General features: G+C 33.8%; 1 protein-coding gene across 1 annotated transcript in view; it reads right to left on the reverse strand.

The window, feature by feature from the left end:
• Positions 1-1,819: 1,819 nt before the first annotated feature.
• The window catches only part of HSPA4L (heat shock protein family A (Hsp70) member 4 like), a 55,404-nt gene continuing 42,343 nt past the window's right edge, over positions 1,820-14,880 (reverse strand). Inside the window, exons 18-20 of the mRNA XM_022556928.3 lie at positions 14,585-14,704; positions 10,072-10,233; positions 1,820-7,075 (exon numbers count right to left, since the gene is read on the reverse strand). Of these exons, the coding sequence (XP_022412636.2) occupies positions 6,884-7,075; positions 10,072-10,233; positions 14,585-14,704 (474 nt within the window). The 3' untranslated portion in view covers positions 1,820-6,883. The remainder of the gene's footprint in view (positions 7,076-10,071; positions 10,234-14,584; positions 14,705-14,880) is intronic.

Genomic DNA, 14,880 nt, shown 5'->3' on the forward strand with positions numbered 1-14,880 from the left:
TTATCACTGATATTGTGGGCCTAAACTTCTTTTCGTAGTTGTCAAATCGCTTTATATATTTAGAGGCTGTTGTTTCAGAGTTACATTTCTGGTGAATTGCTCTACCATTATTAAAACTCTGTATACCAATACTCCCCCCTTTTTTTCCGCACTGTAAAGGCAACTTAATCTGATTAATAAGTTTCTTTTGATTGGCATTTTCTTATATTTTTTCATTAATTTACTTTCAACTATTACATCATTATGTTTAAGAAGTGTATTTGTAAACACTACATATAGTTCTTAAACTGCTAAGTTTATGGTACTTACGTTGCCATAACTAGTGATATTTGGATTTCTATTATTTTATTTCTCTTTGTTCTTTGCTTCTCTTTGCCTTCAACAGGGTTAATTTTCTTTACTACAAATTCCTAGTTATTGGTTCTTAATTTAACGTGAATCTTGTTATGTCTAAAACGAATACACAAATCCTTTTCAGTGAGGTTAAACAGGAGACCAAATGTAATTGTGAAGAAAAGTAAGGAAATGCTGCTCAACAGAACTGCTTCAAATTGCCTTTTGGCATTTGCAGGATGCATGAACCATCCTGAACCGATTTCTTTACCTTTCAGCAGAGGGGAGAGCTTGAGAATAAAGTATTAGGAGGTACTTACAGTCAACGGACATTCCTTCTTCACCTCGGGAAGGTTATCAACTCTTTGCTGTTTAATCACTAGGGGTTGTGGGTTAAAAAAAAAAAAAAAGAGCAAAATCCTCTCCAGTTCTTCCCCAAATCAGGATAAGATGAACAGGAATGAACTGCCAACTGTTTAGCCTTCTAGACTTTGAAAGTACTCATTTCCATTTCATTGGAAAGTTAAATGGGGGTATAAATATTCTTCTGAGTTGAGGATTTATTATCCTTCTTATTCTCACAAATTGTTCAAGCACTAGAAGATTAAGCACCAAATGCTGTAATCTAGACCAGGGGACCTCAGTTGTTTCCTTATCCCAACATGCTATTTGACACATTTTCAACTGGAATAGCAATTCTCAAAAAGAGGTTAGGAGAAACTTGGGCAGGGAGCTCCTCTTTGTGTACTGAAAATTTCTGAAGTCTAGTTCATTTATCGCTAGATTTTCTCTTCTAATATAAAGTTAAGTTATTTGCTGACAACACAATAGTTAGCAAACTACTATTGTAGTTTTCAGAATCGATTATCATTTGATGGTTTAAAAAGTTTGTCAGTTTACTCAGAACCCTCACTGCCAAGCAAATTTATGTAAATGACTCTGATGACCTGTCCACAAACCACCAAGTCAGTGAAGTTCAGTATGTGAACATTAAGCCTCAGGTGTGTAAAACTCATGGTTCAAAGAGTAAGTAAATATATTTATAATTACATAGCTTCTTGACAATGTGCACTTGCCATCCAAAAATGAAATGCATTTATCAATTGCTATTTGTTCACTAGTATGAAGATGCCATTTTATATACATAATGTTTTATATACTTTGATTCTGTGAAATGTAAACATTTTAAATGTGAACCAAAATTGTATGCCACATATATATTAGCATCATATATAATAACATTACCGACTTCTTAACATTACAAACCATTCTCATGTCTGCTTATTGAAACTAAGGGTCTGTTATATGCAGTTTATAGACACATCACACTTGATTATGATTTTCTGCTTTACACTGGTCACTCTGTGCTAAAAACAAACTGGGAAATTGAGAAATCAAATGCAGTAGTTTTCTTTAAAAAAAAAAAAAGCTAGTAGGTACTAAACTGCCAGAAGGTATTTTATACTAATGACTGGAGTCGGAGTCACTATGTGTATAAATTATTTTAATAATGGTTGGAGAAAGGAAAAATGACTTGGATGCCATTTTAGTACTAAACAATTCAGTAACTTCATTAAAAATTTGCTTCTATATTAAACAACGATGGCTTCATCCTGCCAAATATAACATTTTTTACTTTTAATGTGAGTCTCCTTCCAAGACACTAAGCCATAAAAGTATTATTTCAGGTGAAGAAACCACAACACTTTAATGTTTCCTTTGCTTAGCTCTCCATTTCTAATTACATTTTTACATCTACATTCTGGGTGGGTCCATAAGATTTCAAGAGCATGTTAACTCAAGGTCTTGGAAGCAAAAAATTTAAGAAATTCTGAAAAAAAACAAGAAGGATGCACAACACATGTATGTAATCAGAAAGCAGCAAAGAATTGAAGTTGTCTGATCTTTAACAACTATTTTGAATTTCTGACCCTTTTTCTTACATTGATATCTGGATTAAAAACGAGGGACGTTGGTTACTTAATACACAGTACTCACAAAATTGACCTCTTTTGGTCTAGAACTACTTAAAAGTATTCAAAGGCCAGAATATGAAAAATCTATTAAGCCTCTTAAATTTTAGAGAAATTACATATGGAAACTTATAACATGGCTTTTCAAGTATAAATTTAAGAGTCAAAAAATTCTTAACAGTAAGATTTGGTTTTAAAGTAAAAAGACAGGTAATAAAATTAGCTATCAAAGTGATCGTAAAAGTATTTTTTTAAATCCATGAAATAAAAGATTTAAAGAATAATCCAGAATAAAACAAAATATAATTGAGAGAAATATAATGATTATTTAAGAGTCCAGAACTGAGAGATGAAACAAGAAAACTGGAAAGACTAAGATAATTTCCACTTATAGTGTAATATACTATAATGCAATTAAACTATCTAAAACATGTTGAAGTTCACTAATCTCTTTATAGGATGGGTAATCAATACACTTCCCTAATACTCATCATGTGACCTAGGACATGACAGTAAATTAGAGATTCCAAAGCAAAGATCATTACCATTTATTTTTGTTGCTGTTGTTGATATGGATTTTGACCTGCCTGACAGACTAAGTCAAATGTTCGTGATTCAATTATTAGTTTTCTTTCTTTGACTTGAAAGCTCCAAGTTATTTCATAATGTATCTTAACAGACATGCCTTTTGTTTTAATGCTTACTCGAACAATATGCTAGAGGTACCCCTAGAGATCTGGAAGGTGAAAGAGCCATTACCACTTATAGGTACTGACTACTGCCATAGACATTTAGGGGTTTTTCTTCTAAGCAGTTCGTTAATAAATATTCTAAAAACTCCAGGTACCCTGTTATTGTATGAAACAATCACCCTTGAATTTAACAAGGGAAAAAAACTTAAGACATCTGGCTATATTATAAACCCAGAGCTGTCTGGTTAAGAAACATGGAAGAATATTAATTTTAGTTTATTGTGTATTAGAGATGTGAAAGTAAAATAACTAAAGCTTTTGTTTTGGTTAAAGACCTGGTCTTGATCTGCATTAAATCTTATTACTTTTTATCAAAAGAAAAGATTATGTGCTTCCTGGAAGTTGTTTTAAAATTATACTTTGGCTTAACCTTGACAAAAAAAAAAAAGGTAATTTTAACACTGTTTCCTCTTTTTTGATCAAAAAGTCTGTCTCTTCTGAAATTAAGAAGATTAGTTTGGTAAATGACTGATAGTTATAAAACATACTGTAGTTAAGAGGATAATAAAACATTAGAATCAGACTTTATAAGCATCCTGACACCTGTGTCGTTTGAAAAGATATCAGTGGCTGACTTTAATCAATGCCATCAGATTTTAAATACTGAGGTATCAATACAATTAGATATGCCTCTCATTAAGTTTTACAGAATCCACTATCACAAAACCAAATTCCACTTAGAAGTTCTGAAGTCTAACCACAAAATAACATCTACTTTAGAACTGAAGTTTTTTTGTTGTCAGATTCTAAAAGTTGAGAAAGATGAAGTTATATTTGTCTATCACTTCTAAATCTATGATATGTAAATTTAATGCCAAGACTTTAATTGTTGTGGACTACCAAATACCAACTATTAAAAACAAAACAAAATCCTAATGGGAATGTTTGTAGGCTTAGTATTACAATTCAAATTTATGAAAACACAGGGATGGTTAGATCCGTTTTGGGTCAATTGATCACTGTATTCAAATGTCTATTATCTTTAAATATAGTCTTTCAAAACAGTTGAATCTGCTAATTTGGATAAACTGTTTTAACATATCACTTTATTATGTTGGTAATTGATCCCCGAAATTCACTTTAAAGACTTCTAGCTAGGAAATATAATCATAAGTATACTAAAAATTGACCCCCCAAAGTCTAAGAAATCTTTATTTCTTAAAGTCTAATTTTTACCTTTTTAAAATTGAGATTATCTGTTATTCCAATAGCCTCATTCTTTGGTGTGCTGTTTGTATCAATAGTTGTTTTAAAACTTAAGTATTCTGTATATTGCTAAGGAATTAAAACATCACAGACTTTCTTTTGTTACATTATTTAGCAATCTTTGTTTTTAAAATCACCATGTGATTGGCTATCAGGAGTTGATTTCTAAAACCAAACAATTTATACTTTTCCAGAGTCGTAGTGTATTAGATTAATACATTAAATTAATCATTTCCTATTAATCCTATTAATCATTTCCTACATACTTAGTTCTTATTTGTTTACTACAGGAATACATCCTATTTTGCAATGTATTTTTAAAAATAACTTCTAAAATAGTGGCTTTTTATTTTGAAAAAAGATCTTTAATTTTTCATCTAAGCACTGCATATTTCATACAGATTAAAATTAAACTGAACCCATGCCTTCTACCCAAAACTATATTGAGAACATTTTCTCTTTTATTACCGTATTCAATAAATAATTATAAGGTTAAGGGCTTTTGAAAATCATTTAAGTTGAATAAATGGGTAGGAAAAGTATACATATTATCTTTGGATATATTTAACTTATTAAATGAAGTGTTACATAACTGCAGGAATGGGAATGTTATAATTCTGACTAAAACACAGAACTATATAAACTGACTTATGGAACTGGAAAATGTCAGGATGTACTACACAATTCAGATGCAGAAAGCTTTGTTCCCATATATTCCCAATTAGTTTTGGAGGTACAGCTCCTAACACAGTCGGTGGAGATTTTCTTCTTAAAAAGCTGTGAATGCCCTATGTGTACTGTTATATATTCCCTTTCATAACTTTTATGCTCTTACTGAAGTGAACCTATATATTCAACATACCAACGAAAAGTAACAAACATGCTTTTAAAAAAATGTATTTCATCATTACCAATGTATATAATTACTTCATTAGTTTGAAAACATTAAAAAATATATTGGGTCTATATGATTTTTTAATGCAAAAAAGGGACATCTCCCTCAAAAATGATGAATAAAAATCCCTGCAAAATGCACTGCTCCATACTTTCCTTTCAGTGCAGACTACACTGTAGAAACAGAATCTCTCTTAGAGAACTAGTTGTGAGAAGTAACGACTATCCCTAAAGATATTAAACTCTCAATTTTTATTACTTAAGAAAAGTCCATATTAATGTTTTTTTAAATCCTTAATATAAAGATGATGTAGCTTTGGGTAAAACTGAGCCTTTCAAAAATTTAACCTATGTCAATCTAGTTGATTGGCATTAAGAACACAAGTGCCCATGCATTGTCTATGCTTCTTTTTCTTGTAGGTTGAAAAGTCATTTCATTCTGCTCCCATATCAAGCTTCTGCACAGAACTGAACAGTGTGAACAAGTCTGGTGATGAAGCACAGATTAAGTCTTTAAAATATCTTAATTTCACAGCCCTTCAACCCATATAATTTATATATGAAGCACCAAAACTGGAGCCAAGGTCTGAACAGGTATTGTAACAGCAGGAACTATAATTTAATCACATCATATTACACTATGTAACATTCTATATTTTGCCTGTTGATGTGTAACACAGTTAAGTTTATTACAAGCAGTATTTCCTAAGACCTATGGTATAAGTGCTTCTTTTCAAGTATTACTTATTTAGTGTTTATATGTTAACATTAAGTAAATCAGTGATAAATGTATATAATGCAATACACATTGTGCCGTTTCTCCCTGCCCTCTGTTAACATATTAACAAAATCAATTAAGAAGACCAAAACAACTACTAAAACTAAAACAAGGTTATCAACATCACAGATGCATGTCTGAGTAGGTCAACAGCATTTCCCCCTTAACATGAAGGTATTTTCATCAAAAATGCTTCATCGTTTTTGGGCCAGCATCACTTTAGCAGCAGCTGGTCTTCAGGACAAGTAGATCAGAAGTTTCAAGTGCTAAAGACCCTGAATTACTCTAAGAAACATCAATCCACATGACTAATGAAAAGAAGCTAACTGCTGGTGTCACCTTAACATAAAATTGTGCATTTTCCTTTTCAATGTGTGATTTAGTTCATTTATATGATGAAAACAAAGTTTTGAAGTTCTCATGGCACACCAACGAGATGGACTAATTTGTCAAGGAACCTCTTATTTGCTTTAATATTTAAATTATAACAATACCATAACTAGAAAAAGGTCAGTGACTTGGTGGCTTTAAACCACATCAGTTTCAATATTTGTTTTTCAAAATAATGATGCAATTAAATCTATGCTTCTGCAACAGTAGCACAATACAGTATCCTTTCCTGAATAAAGGAGCTGAGGTTTATCCAAGTAGAAGCTTTAAATAAGGTTGCCAGCTACTTATCAATCTTGCATGTTTGACATAAAATATATTAGGAAAGCTTAAACTGACTTGTTAATGTATATTCAGCTAAATCTTCACATTAAGCAGCAATGGAAATGAACAGGAGGTGCACTCAATATAAAACACTTTTCAAAACTACTCCAAAAAACAAATGACAAAAAGTGGTTAAGAACAACTAAACGTCTGTTGTGTGTACCAGATGTAAAAGAAGAATGGACCCTGTGGTTACTTGCACTGTTTGAATTATGTGAAGCTGAAATTAAGACTTAGTCCACTTCCATCTCTCCAGAAGATTTAGTATGCTGTGTGCTGTCTTTTGTTGTATCTGGTTTAGTTTCAGTCCCACTCTGTCCATCCACTGGTCCGTTGTGTTCACTATTAGCTTTTGCCTTGTCTTCAGCAACCTCTACTTTTGGTTTGGGCTTATAAATGATGGGGTTACAGAAATGATCCAGTTCCTAAAGACATGAAGAAAATTGATTATATTAAAAATATTATGTAACAAGTTACCATTAACATTCTAAAGTCCACTTTAACTTTCTAAATTTCCACATAATTCCACATTCCTGAATAGCTGTTGGCTCAGCTAGATAATCAACTAATTCTTAAACTACCGATTTACCTTCTCGGCTAGTGTTTGTCAGGGGTGATAAGAAACTATTCAGTCTTTAATAATATATTCTGTATTTACTGTTCCTAAAATTTTTTCCTCATAATTTGAATACAGTGTATTTTGGCAGGAACAGTTTTTATTTTATTTATTTTTTTGGCTGCACCGCGCAGCATGCAACATCTTAGCTTCCCGACCAGGGATTGAACCTGGGCTCTTGGCAGTGAGAGTGTGGAGTCCTCACCACTGGTCCGCCAGGGAATTCCCAGGAATAAATTTTAATTCATTCCTTTAAATTATGCCGAGAGCTCTGTTATGAAAATTACATCATGTAATACCTATTGCATAAATTAAAATTTCTCAACATTTACAAAAAACAGTTTTAATAAATGGAATTATATAAATATATACACTGACTTCATTTACTTTCTGAAAACAGCTCAGTAGCCTTTTCTGTTGAAGGAAAAATAAGCCATGAAAGTAAATTCAACTTAATAATTTAAAAGAGATATATTTTCCATATCCTTGCTTTTTCTACACAGAAATAAAAGACCATTTCAGATAAAGCTACTGAAACACTTTAAGTTCTTTCAAGACCAGTGTCACAGATACTGGGATAGGGACGGAAACATAGAAAGTAACATCCTTGGGGAGTGTTTTAGTGCAAACTGTTCTTATCACACTCTGCATCTCATCTGATTAGGAGTAAATTACTATAGATTCTTTGCCAAACTTTCTCAAAAGGAAAATACTCTTATTTTATGATTTTAAATACCCATTTTGGTACAGGAAAAGTTGCTCAACATCACTAATCATCAGAAAAATGCAAATCAATCACAATGACATATCTCACACGTGTCAGAATGGCTATCATCAAAAATAATACAAATAACAAATTTTGGCAAGGGTATAGGGAAAAGGGAACTCTAGGTACACGTCTGGTGGAAATGTAAATTGGTACAGCCATTATAGAAAACAGTATGGGGGTTCCTCAAAAAGCTAAACATAGAATTACCATATGATCCAGCAATTCTACTTCTGGGTAAATATCCAGAAAAAATGAAAATACTAATTTGAAAAGATACATGCCCCCTAATGTTCCTAAGCAGCACTATTTACAATAGCCAAGATAAGAAGCAACCTAAGTGTCCATCAACAGATGAATGGACAAAGAAGATGTGGCACGTATATACAATGGAATATTACTACTCAGCCATGAAAAAAGAATGACAATTTGCCGCTTGCAACAACATGGAGGGTATTATGCTTATAGAAAAAGACAAATACTGTATGTTATTACTTACATGTGGAATTTTAAAAATAAAGCAAATGAGTGAATATAACAAAAAAGAAATAGATTCACAGATATAAACAAACTAGAGGTTACCAGTGGGGAGAGGGAACTGGGGAGGGGAAAGATACGGGTAGAGGATTAAGAGGTACAAACTAATATGTATAAAATAAATAAGCTACAAGGATATATTGTACAACATAGGAAATATAGCCAATATTTTATAATAACTTTGAAGTATAATCTATAAAACATTAATCACTGTGTGTACACTTGAAACTAATCTTGTAAATCAAATATACTCCAATTAAAAACACCCTAAAACCTGTTTTTGTTTTAAAAATGAATCAAATACCTACAGACATACTGAACTAGATTAAAAAGAATCACCTGAAATTCCATCTCCTATAGATTAACATAACTAACCTTTTGGTGAACATCCTAGATGTATGTCCATGCACACACACATCTCCAAACATACAAATCTATGAACATGCTAATTGATACAGTTAGATTACAGAATCTAAATAAAGTTATCTTTCCTTTTTCACTGAATATGTTGTATAAATCTATATATCTAAACAGATTTACCTCTGATATCTTAAATACTATATTTAATTGTTGAAATGTGTTTTAATATTGAAATATGCATCTATTTATTTATCTAGTTTCTTACTGATAGGTATTTAGGTTGTCGCCAGTTTTTTGCTATCATAAGCAAGGGTATTTATCTGCATATACTTATGCAACAGTCAAATTAAGGTGAATTCCTAGAATTGTGATTTCTGCATTAAAGGGTAAACTCATTTTAAATTTCTATACATATTCTGAAATGATGTCCCAGAAAAACGGTAACAAATTTAACCAAGTTGCTCAGGAATAGCGTCCATTTCTTCACACCCTTGGCAATTATGGCAAAGATTGTGAATGTAAACACACAACCAAATCAGAGAGAAGAGATTCGCATTTCTTAGATTAGTAATGAAGATGAACACCTTTTCATATGTTTATTGGATATGTATTTCTTTCTTTGTCAGATGTTTTACCAATGTCTTTACTCATTTTTCTACTTAGATGCTGATCTTTATTATCATGTTTGTCCCCGTGTTTTTCATAGTGTTTTCTATAAACTTTGACATTTTCAGTATTAGTAATGTTTTTTAAACTGGAAAGTTTATCTCATAAGTAAGATTTTACCATGGAATTTTACACGTTTCAAACCACGTCAAAGACAAACATATATTGCAGTTTTACAATGGAGGCTCAGAAGTATTATACAGCCTAGAAAAATCGGACATATTTGGAGTTGTCACATTGCTTTACTTCATTCTGTATTACACTTAAAATGTAAAATCTAAAAGACAGCTTTGTGTATATGACTAATTAAATCAAGGAACAGAGATGTCCCACCTAGAATGTTTTTTTTCCCCCAAATTAAAGATTAGCCTCAAATTCCTGTTTTTCTATATTCTTCTGCCAAGCTGATTATTTCTCAAAGTATGGCTCCTATTAAAAATGTTTAGTGACTGAAAAAGAAGTTTATAGTTTCTTACTTTTGACTTTGCGACTATTTCTGAAACTTTCACCACAGGATCTTGAGTGAGACTTAGTTTGTTCTGTGCATTCATCTTACTGTTCAGCCAACTCATGGCTTCACTGATATATTTTTCTACTTTTTCCATTTCAGCAGGATCCAAATGATCGTATCTTTCATCCTATTAGGAAAAAAAAATACTTAATGTAACAGGTTTTTCAATAAGCACCAATTTATTGATAATTTCTGCTTAAAAGAGTTAAGACTCTTATTGAGTGTACACCTCACACATACGCATGTGAAGAAGCCATTTACAGACTACACAGAACTGAAGAAACTGGGAGAAAGAAAAATCAGTATGGGGTTTTAAAAGGAAAGGCCTTCTGAAGAAGTCAGGTTTGGAAAAGAATGGTGAAGAGTATTAGAGGAAAAAGTAGTACTTAGCCAAGAAAGAAGCTGCATGGACTTAAATTTGTCAAGGAGTAAAGAAAAATAAGTTAAGCAGGCACATAGCAAGATAGACAGAAAATTCTGACTGTACAACAGAATATGTTTAAGTTGTTGACAAGAATTACTGGGTTGGCCAAAAAGTGCCTTTGGTTTTTAAGTAAAAATAAAAGACACATTTTCCATGTTCACCAAGAACTTCATTGAACAACGCATTCACCCTTTTGTTCCACTACCTTCTGCCATTTTTCAGGCAACGTCATAATTCCATCTTCCCAAAACTTTTTCTTTTTGAGCAAAGAACCGTTCCAGGCCTTTTACAGTCTTCCAGGGAACTGAAATTTTTTCCATTAAGAGAATTTTGTAAAGACCAAAATAAGTGGAAATCCAAAGGTGCAATATCTGGTGAATATGGCAGATAAATCAGAACCTCCCAGCCAAGCTGTAACAGTTTTTGCCTGGTCATCAAAGAAACACGTGGTTATCCTGATGGAAGATCATGTGTTTTCTGTAGACTAATTCCGGACGCTTTCCATCGAGTGCTGCTTTCAGTTGGTCTAACTGGGGGCAGTACTTGTTGGAATTAATCTTTTCGTTTTCCAGAAGGAGCTCATAATAGAGGACTCCCTCCCAATCCCACCATATATGCAACATCACTTTCTTTGGATGAAGCCCGGCCTTTCGTGGTGGTGGTGGTGGTTCATTTCGCTTGCCCCATGATCTCTTCCGTTCCAAATTATTGTACAGTATTCACTTTTCTTTGCCCCTCACAATTTGTTTTAAAAACGAAACGTTTTCATTACATTTAAGTAGAGAATCACGTTCGGAAATATGGTCAAGGTTTTTCTCACTTAACCTATGTGGAACCCAAACATCAAAGTGATTAACATAACCAAGCTGGTGCAAATGATTTTCAACACTTGATTTGTATATTTTGAGTATGTCGGCTATCTCCCGCGTGGTATAACATTGATTGTTCTCAATGTCTTGATTTGATCGCTATCAACTTCATCTGGTCTACCTGACTGTGGAGCATCATCCAGCGAGAAATGTCCATCATTAAACTTCACAAACCACTTTTGACACGTCTGTTCAGTCACAGCACCTTCTCCATACACTGCACAAATCTTGTTTTTCAGTTGCATTTTTACTTTGCTTGAAATAATAAAGCATAATATGCCGAAAATGTTGCTTTTTTCTTCCATCTTCATTATTAAAATGGCTACACAAAAATTCACCAATTTTGATGTTGTTTTTAAAATGCACGCTGATATGACAGCTGTCAAAATACAATCTAATAAAATTGTTTTGAATGAAGTTTAAGACAACTAAGCGCTAGTAGAGCCATCTTACAAAAAAACCGAATGAACCTTTTGGCCAACCCAATACATAATAAAATTTTGTCTGAAAGAGACAACTGCAGCTGTCACATGTAGGCAACGATCTTAAGATGTGATGATTTAGACTGGCAGTCTCAAAACCAGAAAGAAATGACAATGCAACATATATAAAGAGGATCTCCTCCCCATTCATCCCTCTATCTGCATGCTTTTTTATTTTATTTTTTTTATTTTTTGCGGTACGCGGGCCTCTCACTGTTGTGGCCTCTCCTGTTGCGGAGCACAGGCTCTGGACGCGCAGGCTCAGTGGCCATGACTCACGGGCCCAGCCGCTCTGCGGCATGTGGGATCTTCCCTGACCGGGGTACGAACCCGTGTCCCCTGCATCGGCAGGCGGACTCTCAACCACTGCGCCACCAGGGAAGCCCCCTGCATGCTTTAAAAAAATCTCTAGCCTGAACCTCTTCCCTGAACTCCCTACTCTATAGCCAACTTCCAACTTGAATTCTTATTTGTAATGTTTGAAACGACTTACCTATGTTTCAAACTCATGATTACCTCCCCACCTACTCTTCCAAGTTCTCCCCGTCTCAGTAAATGGCAACTTCACCCTTGCAGGCCAAAAATCCTTGGAGTCATTTGACTCCTCTTTCTGTTATATTTACATAAAATCTATCAGTGAATCTTATTGGCGCTGCCTTCAAAATATATGCAGCAGAAATCCAACCACTTCTTCCCCCTCCACTCTCTGGGTTCAGGCCTCCGTCACTGCTTGCTTGTGTTATTCTAATGTTTTAACTAGTCTCTCTGCTTCCGTAGCCTTTAAAAGAAAAGTCAAAATTTAGAATTCTATGCTCAAAAGCCTCCAGTGGATTCCTATCTTAGCGTAAAATCCAAACTTTTATAATGGCCCACTAGGCCCTTCATGATCTGGCAGCTGATAATCCCACCCTGCAATGTTCTGAGCCACACTGGCTTCCCTACTGTTACTCCAACACATTCTCCCCTTTGCAACTGCTATTCCCCCTTTGTTAAGGACATTCTTTTTATAGTTATCATACGTCTTGAACCCTCATGTCCTTTAATTCTCCCCTCACATGATGTCATCTTATTAGTCTGCATTTCTGACAAATCTCCACCTATGGCAGTCCCTTACTTTTCCCATAGCCCTTATCACCATCTGACTACTTCATAGTAACTCATTTATTGTCTATCTCTTCCCACTGAAGCATATTAGAAACAAGTTCAGTGTTTTGTTTGATGCTGTAGTTCCAGCACCTTGAAGAGAGCCTGGAACGTAGTAACTCAAAATTCTTGAGCATAAATGAAATCTTGCCTTGCTTTGAATAATATTTTAAACCTGCATCCTCAAGAAGACTGGCGAACACTAGGTTATGGTAGTTGTATACAGATCTTCCAATACCAGATGTGAAATACTCTTGGTGTTTTTATTTGTCTGCTTGTTCCTTCTTACTTTTCCATTATCCTTAAATTCTATTTGTACTTATATGGACACTAATATTGGCAGGCACATTCACAATCAGTACCTGGATTATTCTTTTAGGTAGGCTGGATTGCACTCTTTATTTTACAGAATTTACAAATCTTTATTTCTAAAATAAGTAATCACCCTCCACATTGTGTAGTGAAAAGCAGTATAGTTGTTAAGGGTCTGTATGTTTCAGATTGCTTAGGTTTTATCCTGACTGCTTCTCTTAACCTACCTGTGTAATCCTTGACAAGTTTGCTTAAGCACTGCAATTCTCTTACATAATACATTCTTGTGAGAATAAAGTGAGATAATTCATGCAAAGTGCCTGATAAATGTAAGCTATGATAATACCCTGCCTAAATCTTTCTGGTGCTGGCCTCTCCAGCCCACTGATGCAATTTTAACATCAGTGGTAAAACCTGGGGGAATTATAGTGGATATCTGTTTAAAACAGGAGTCAGCAAACTTGTCCTACAGGCCAAATCCAACTTACTGAATTTTTAAATAAAGTTATTCTGGAACACAGCCATGCCCATTCATTTACACATTGTGTGTTTGCTCTTGCACTACAATGGCAAAGTTGGGTAGTTGTATAGAGATGGTAGGCCTACAGAGCCTAAAATATTTATTATTTGTTCATTTAAAGAAAAAGCCTGCTAACCTCTGATTTAGAGGGAAAAAATCATCAGCTTAATTTTGTCAAATCTTACTGTTACATCCAAATGGAGATATTATCTATACAACTAAATATTTCAGGCTGAAAAACAGTGGAAACGTTAAGGGTAGTAAGATAGATTTGGGCACATATATAAAACAACAAATGATACGGGAGTTACAGATGACTGAAAGACTGGAAGACAAAGTGCAACCAAAAGAAAAAGAGGCCAAGGGACAAAATGAATGCTAGCAGAGTCCAGTTTCAAAGAGGCCTGTAAATTTAAAAAGGTCCAAAAAAACCTTCTGCACTATAATGAAACACCTAAGAAGAAAACAATGAATTTGGTCACTGGATTAAATTTATAATATAGTTTTAGGGAATTTTAAAAGATTAAAGCCACATATCTGCACTGTATTTGAAATTATCAGTATCCTTTACTGATAATTTTACAGTAAAGAAAAAAAAGTTTAAGTTTGGTGCACAATGTCTCTGGAATTTGGTAGCAACAACTGCTATAGCTTTGTAGTTGAGAATTTTTAGATTTACCCCACCCTCTCTGCGTAATACACACCAGTTTACTTTATGAATTCAATACCTTGTTTCTGTATGCTTCTATAACTTTCATGACAAGTTGGATCTTTTTTCCCAAGTCGTTTAAAGCTTTTGGTCTCTCTTCATGTTCCACGTACCTCATTTGAATTGGCTGGCCATATTTCTGTTAACACAAGTTTTTTAAAAAGAAAAAGTTATTAACAGAAAACAACTTCTATTGGGCCCTTACAGAATGATGAATAGGAAAGAAAGCTGGTCAGATTAAAATATGTCCCCTCTTGTTTTCCTACGTGGAGATGAGTTCCAGTTGTTATTTGCTTACTGAATCCTACACAGGAA

This window comes from Delphinapterus leucas, chromosome 5, assembly GCF_059928025.1.
Source record: "Delphinapterus leucas isolate spDelLeu-1000000601 "Yukka" chromosome 5, BTC_Dleu_Yukka2, whole genome shotgun sequence".
In the NCBI taxonomy this organism is placed as follows: Eukaryota; Metazoa; Chordata; class Mammalia; order Artiodactyla; family Monodontidae; genus Delphinapterus; species Delphinapterus leucas.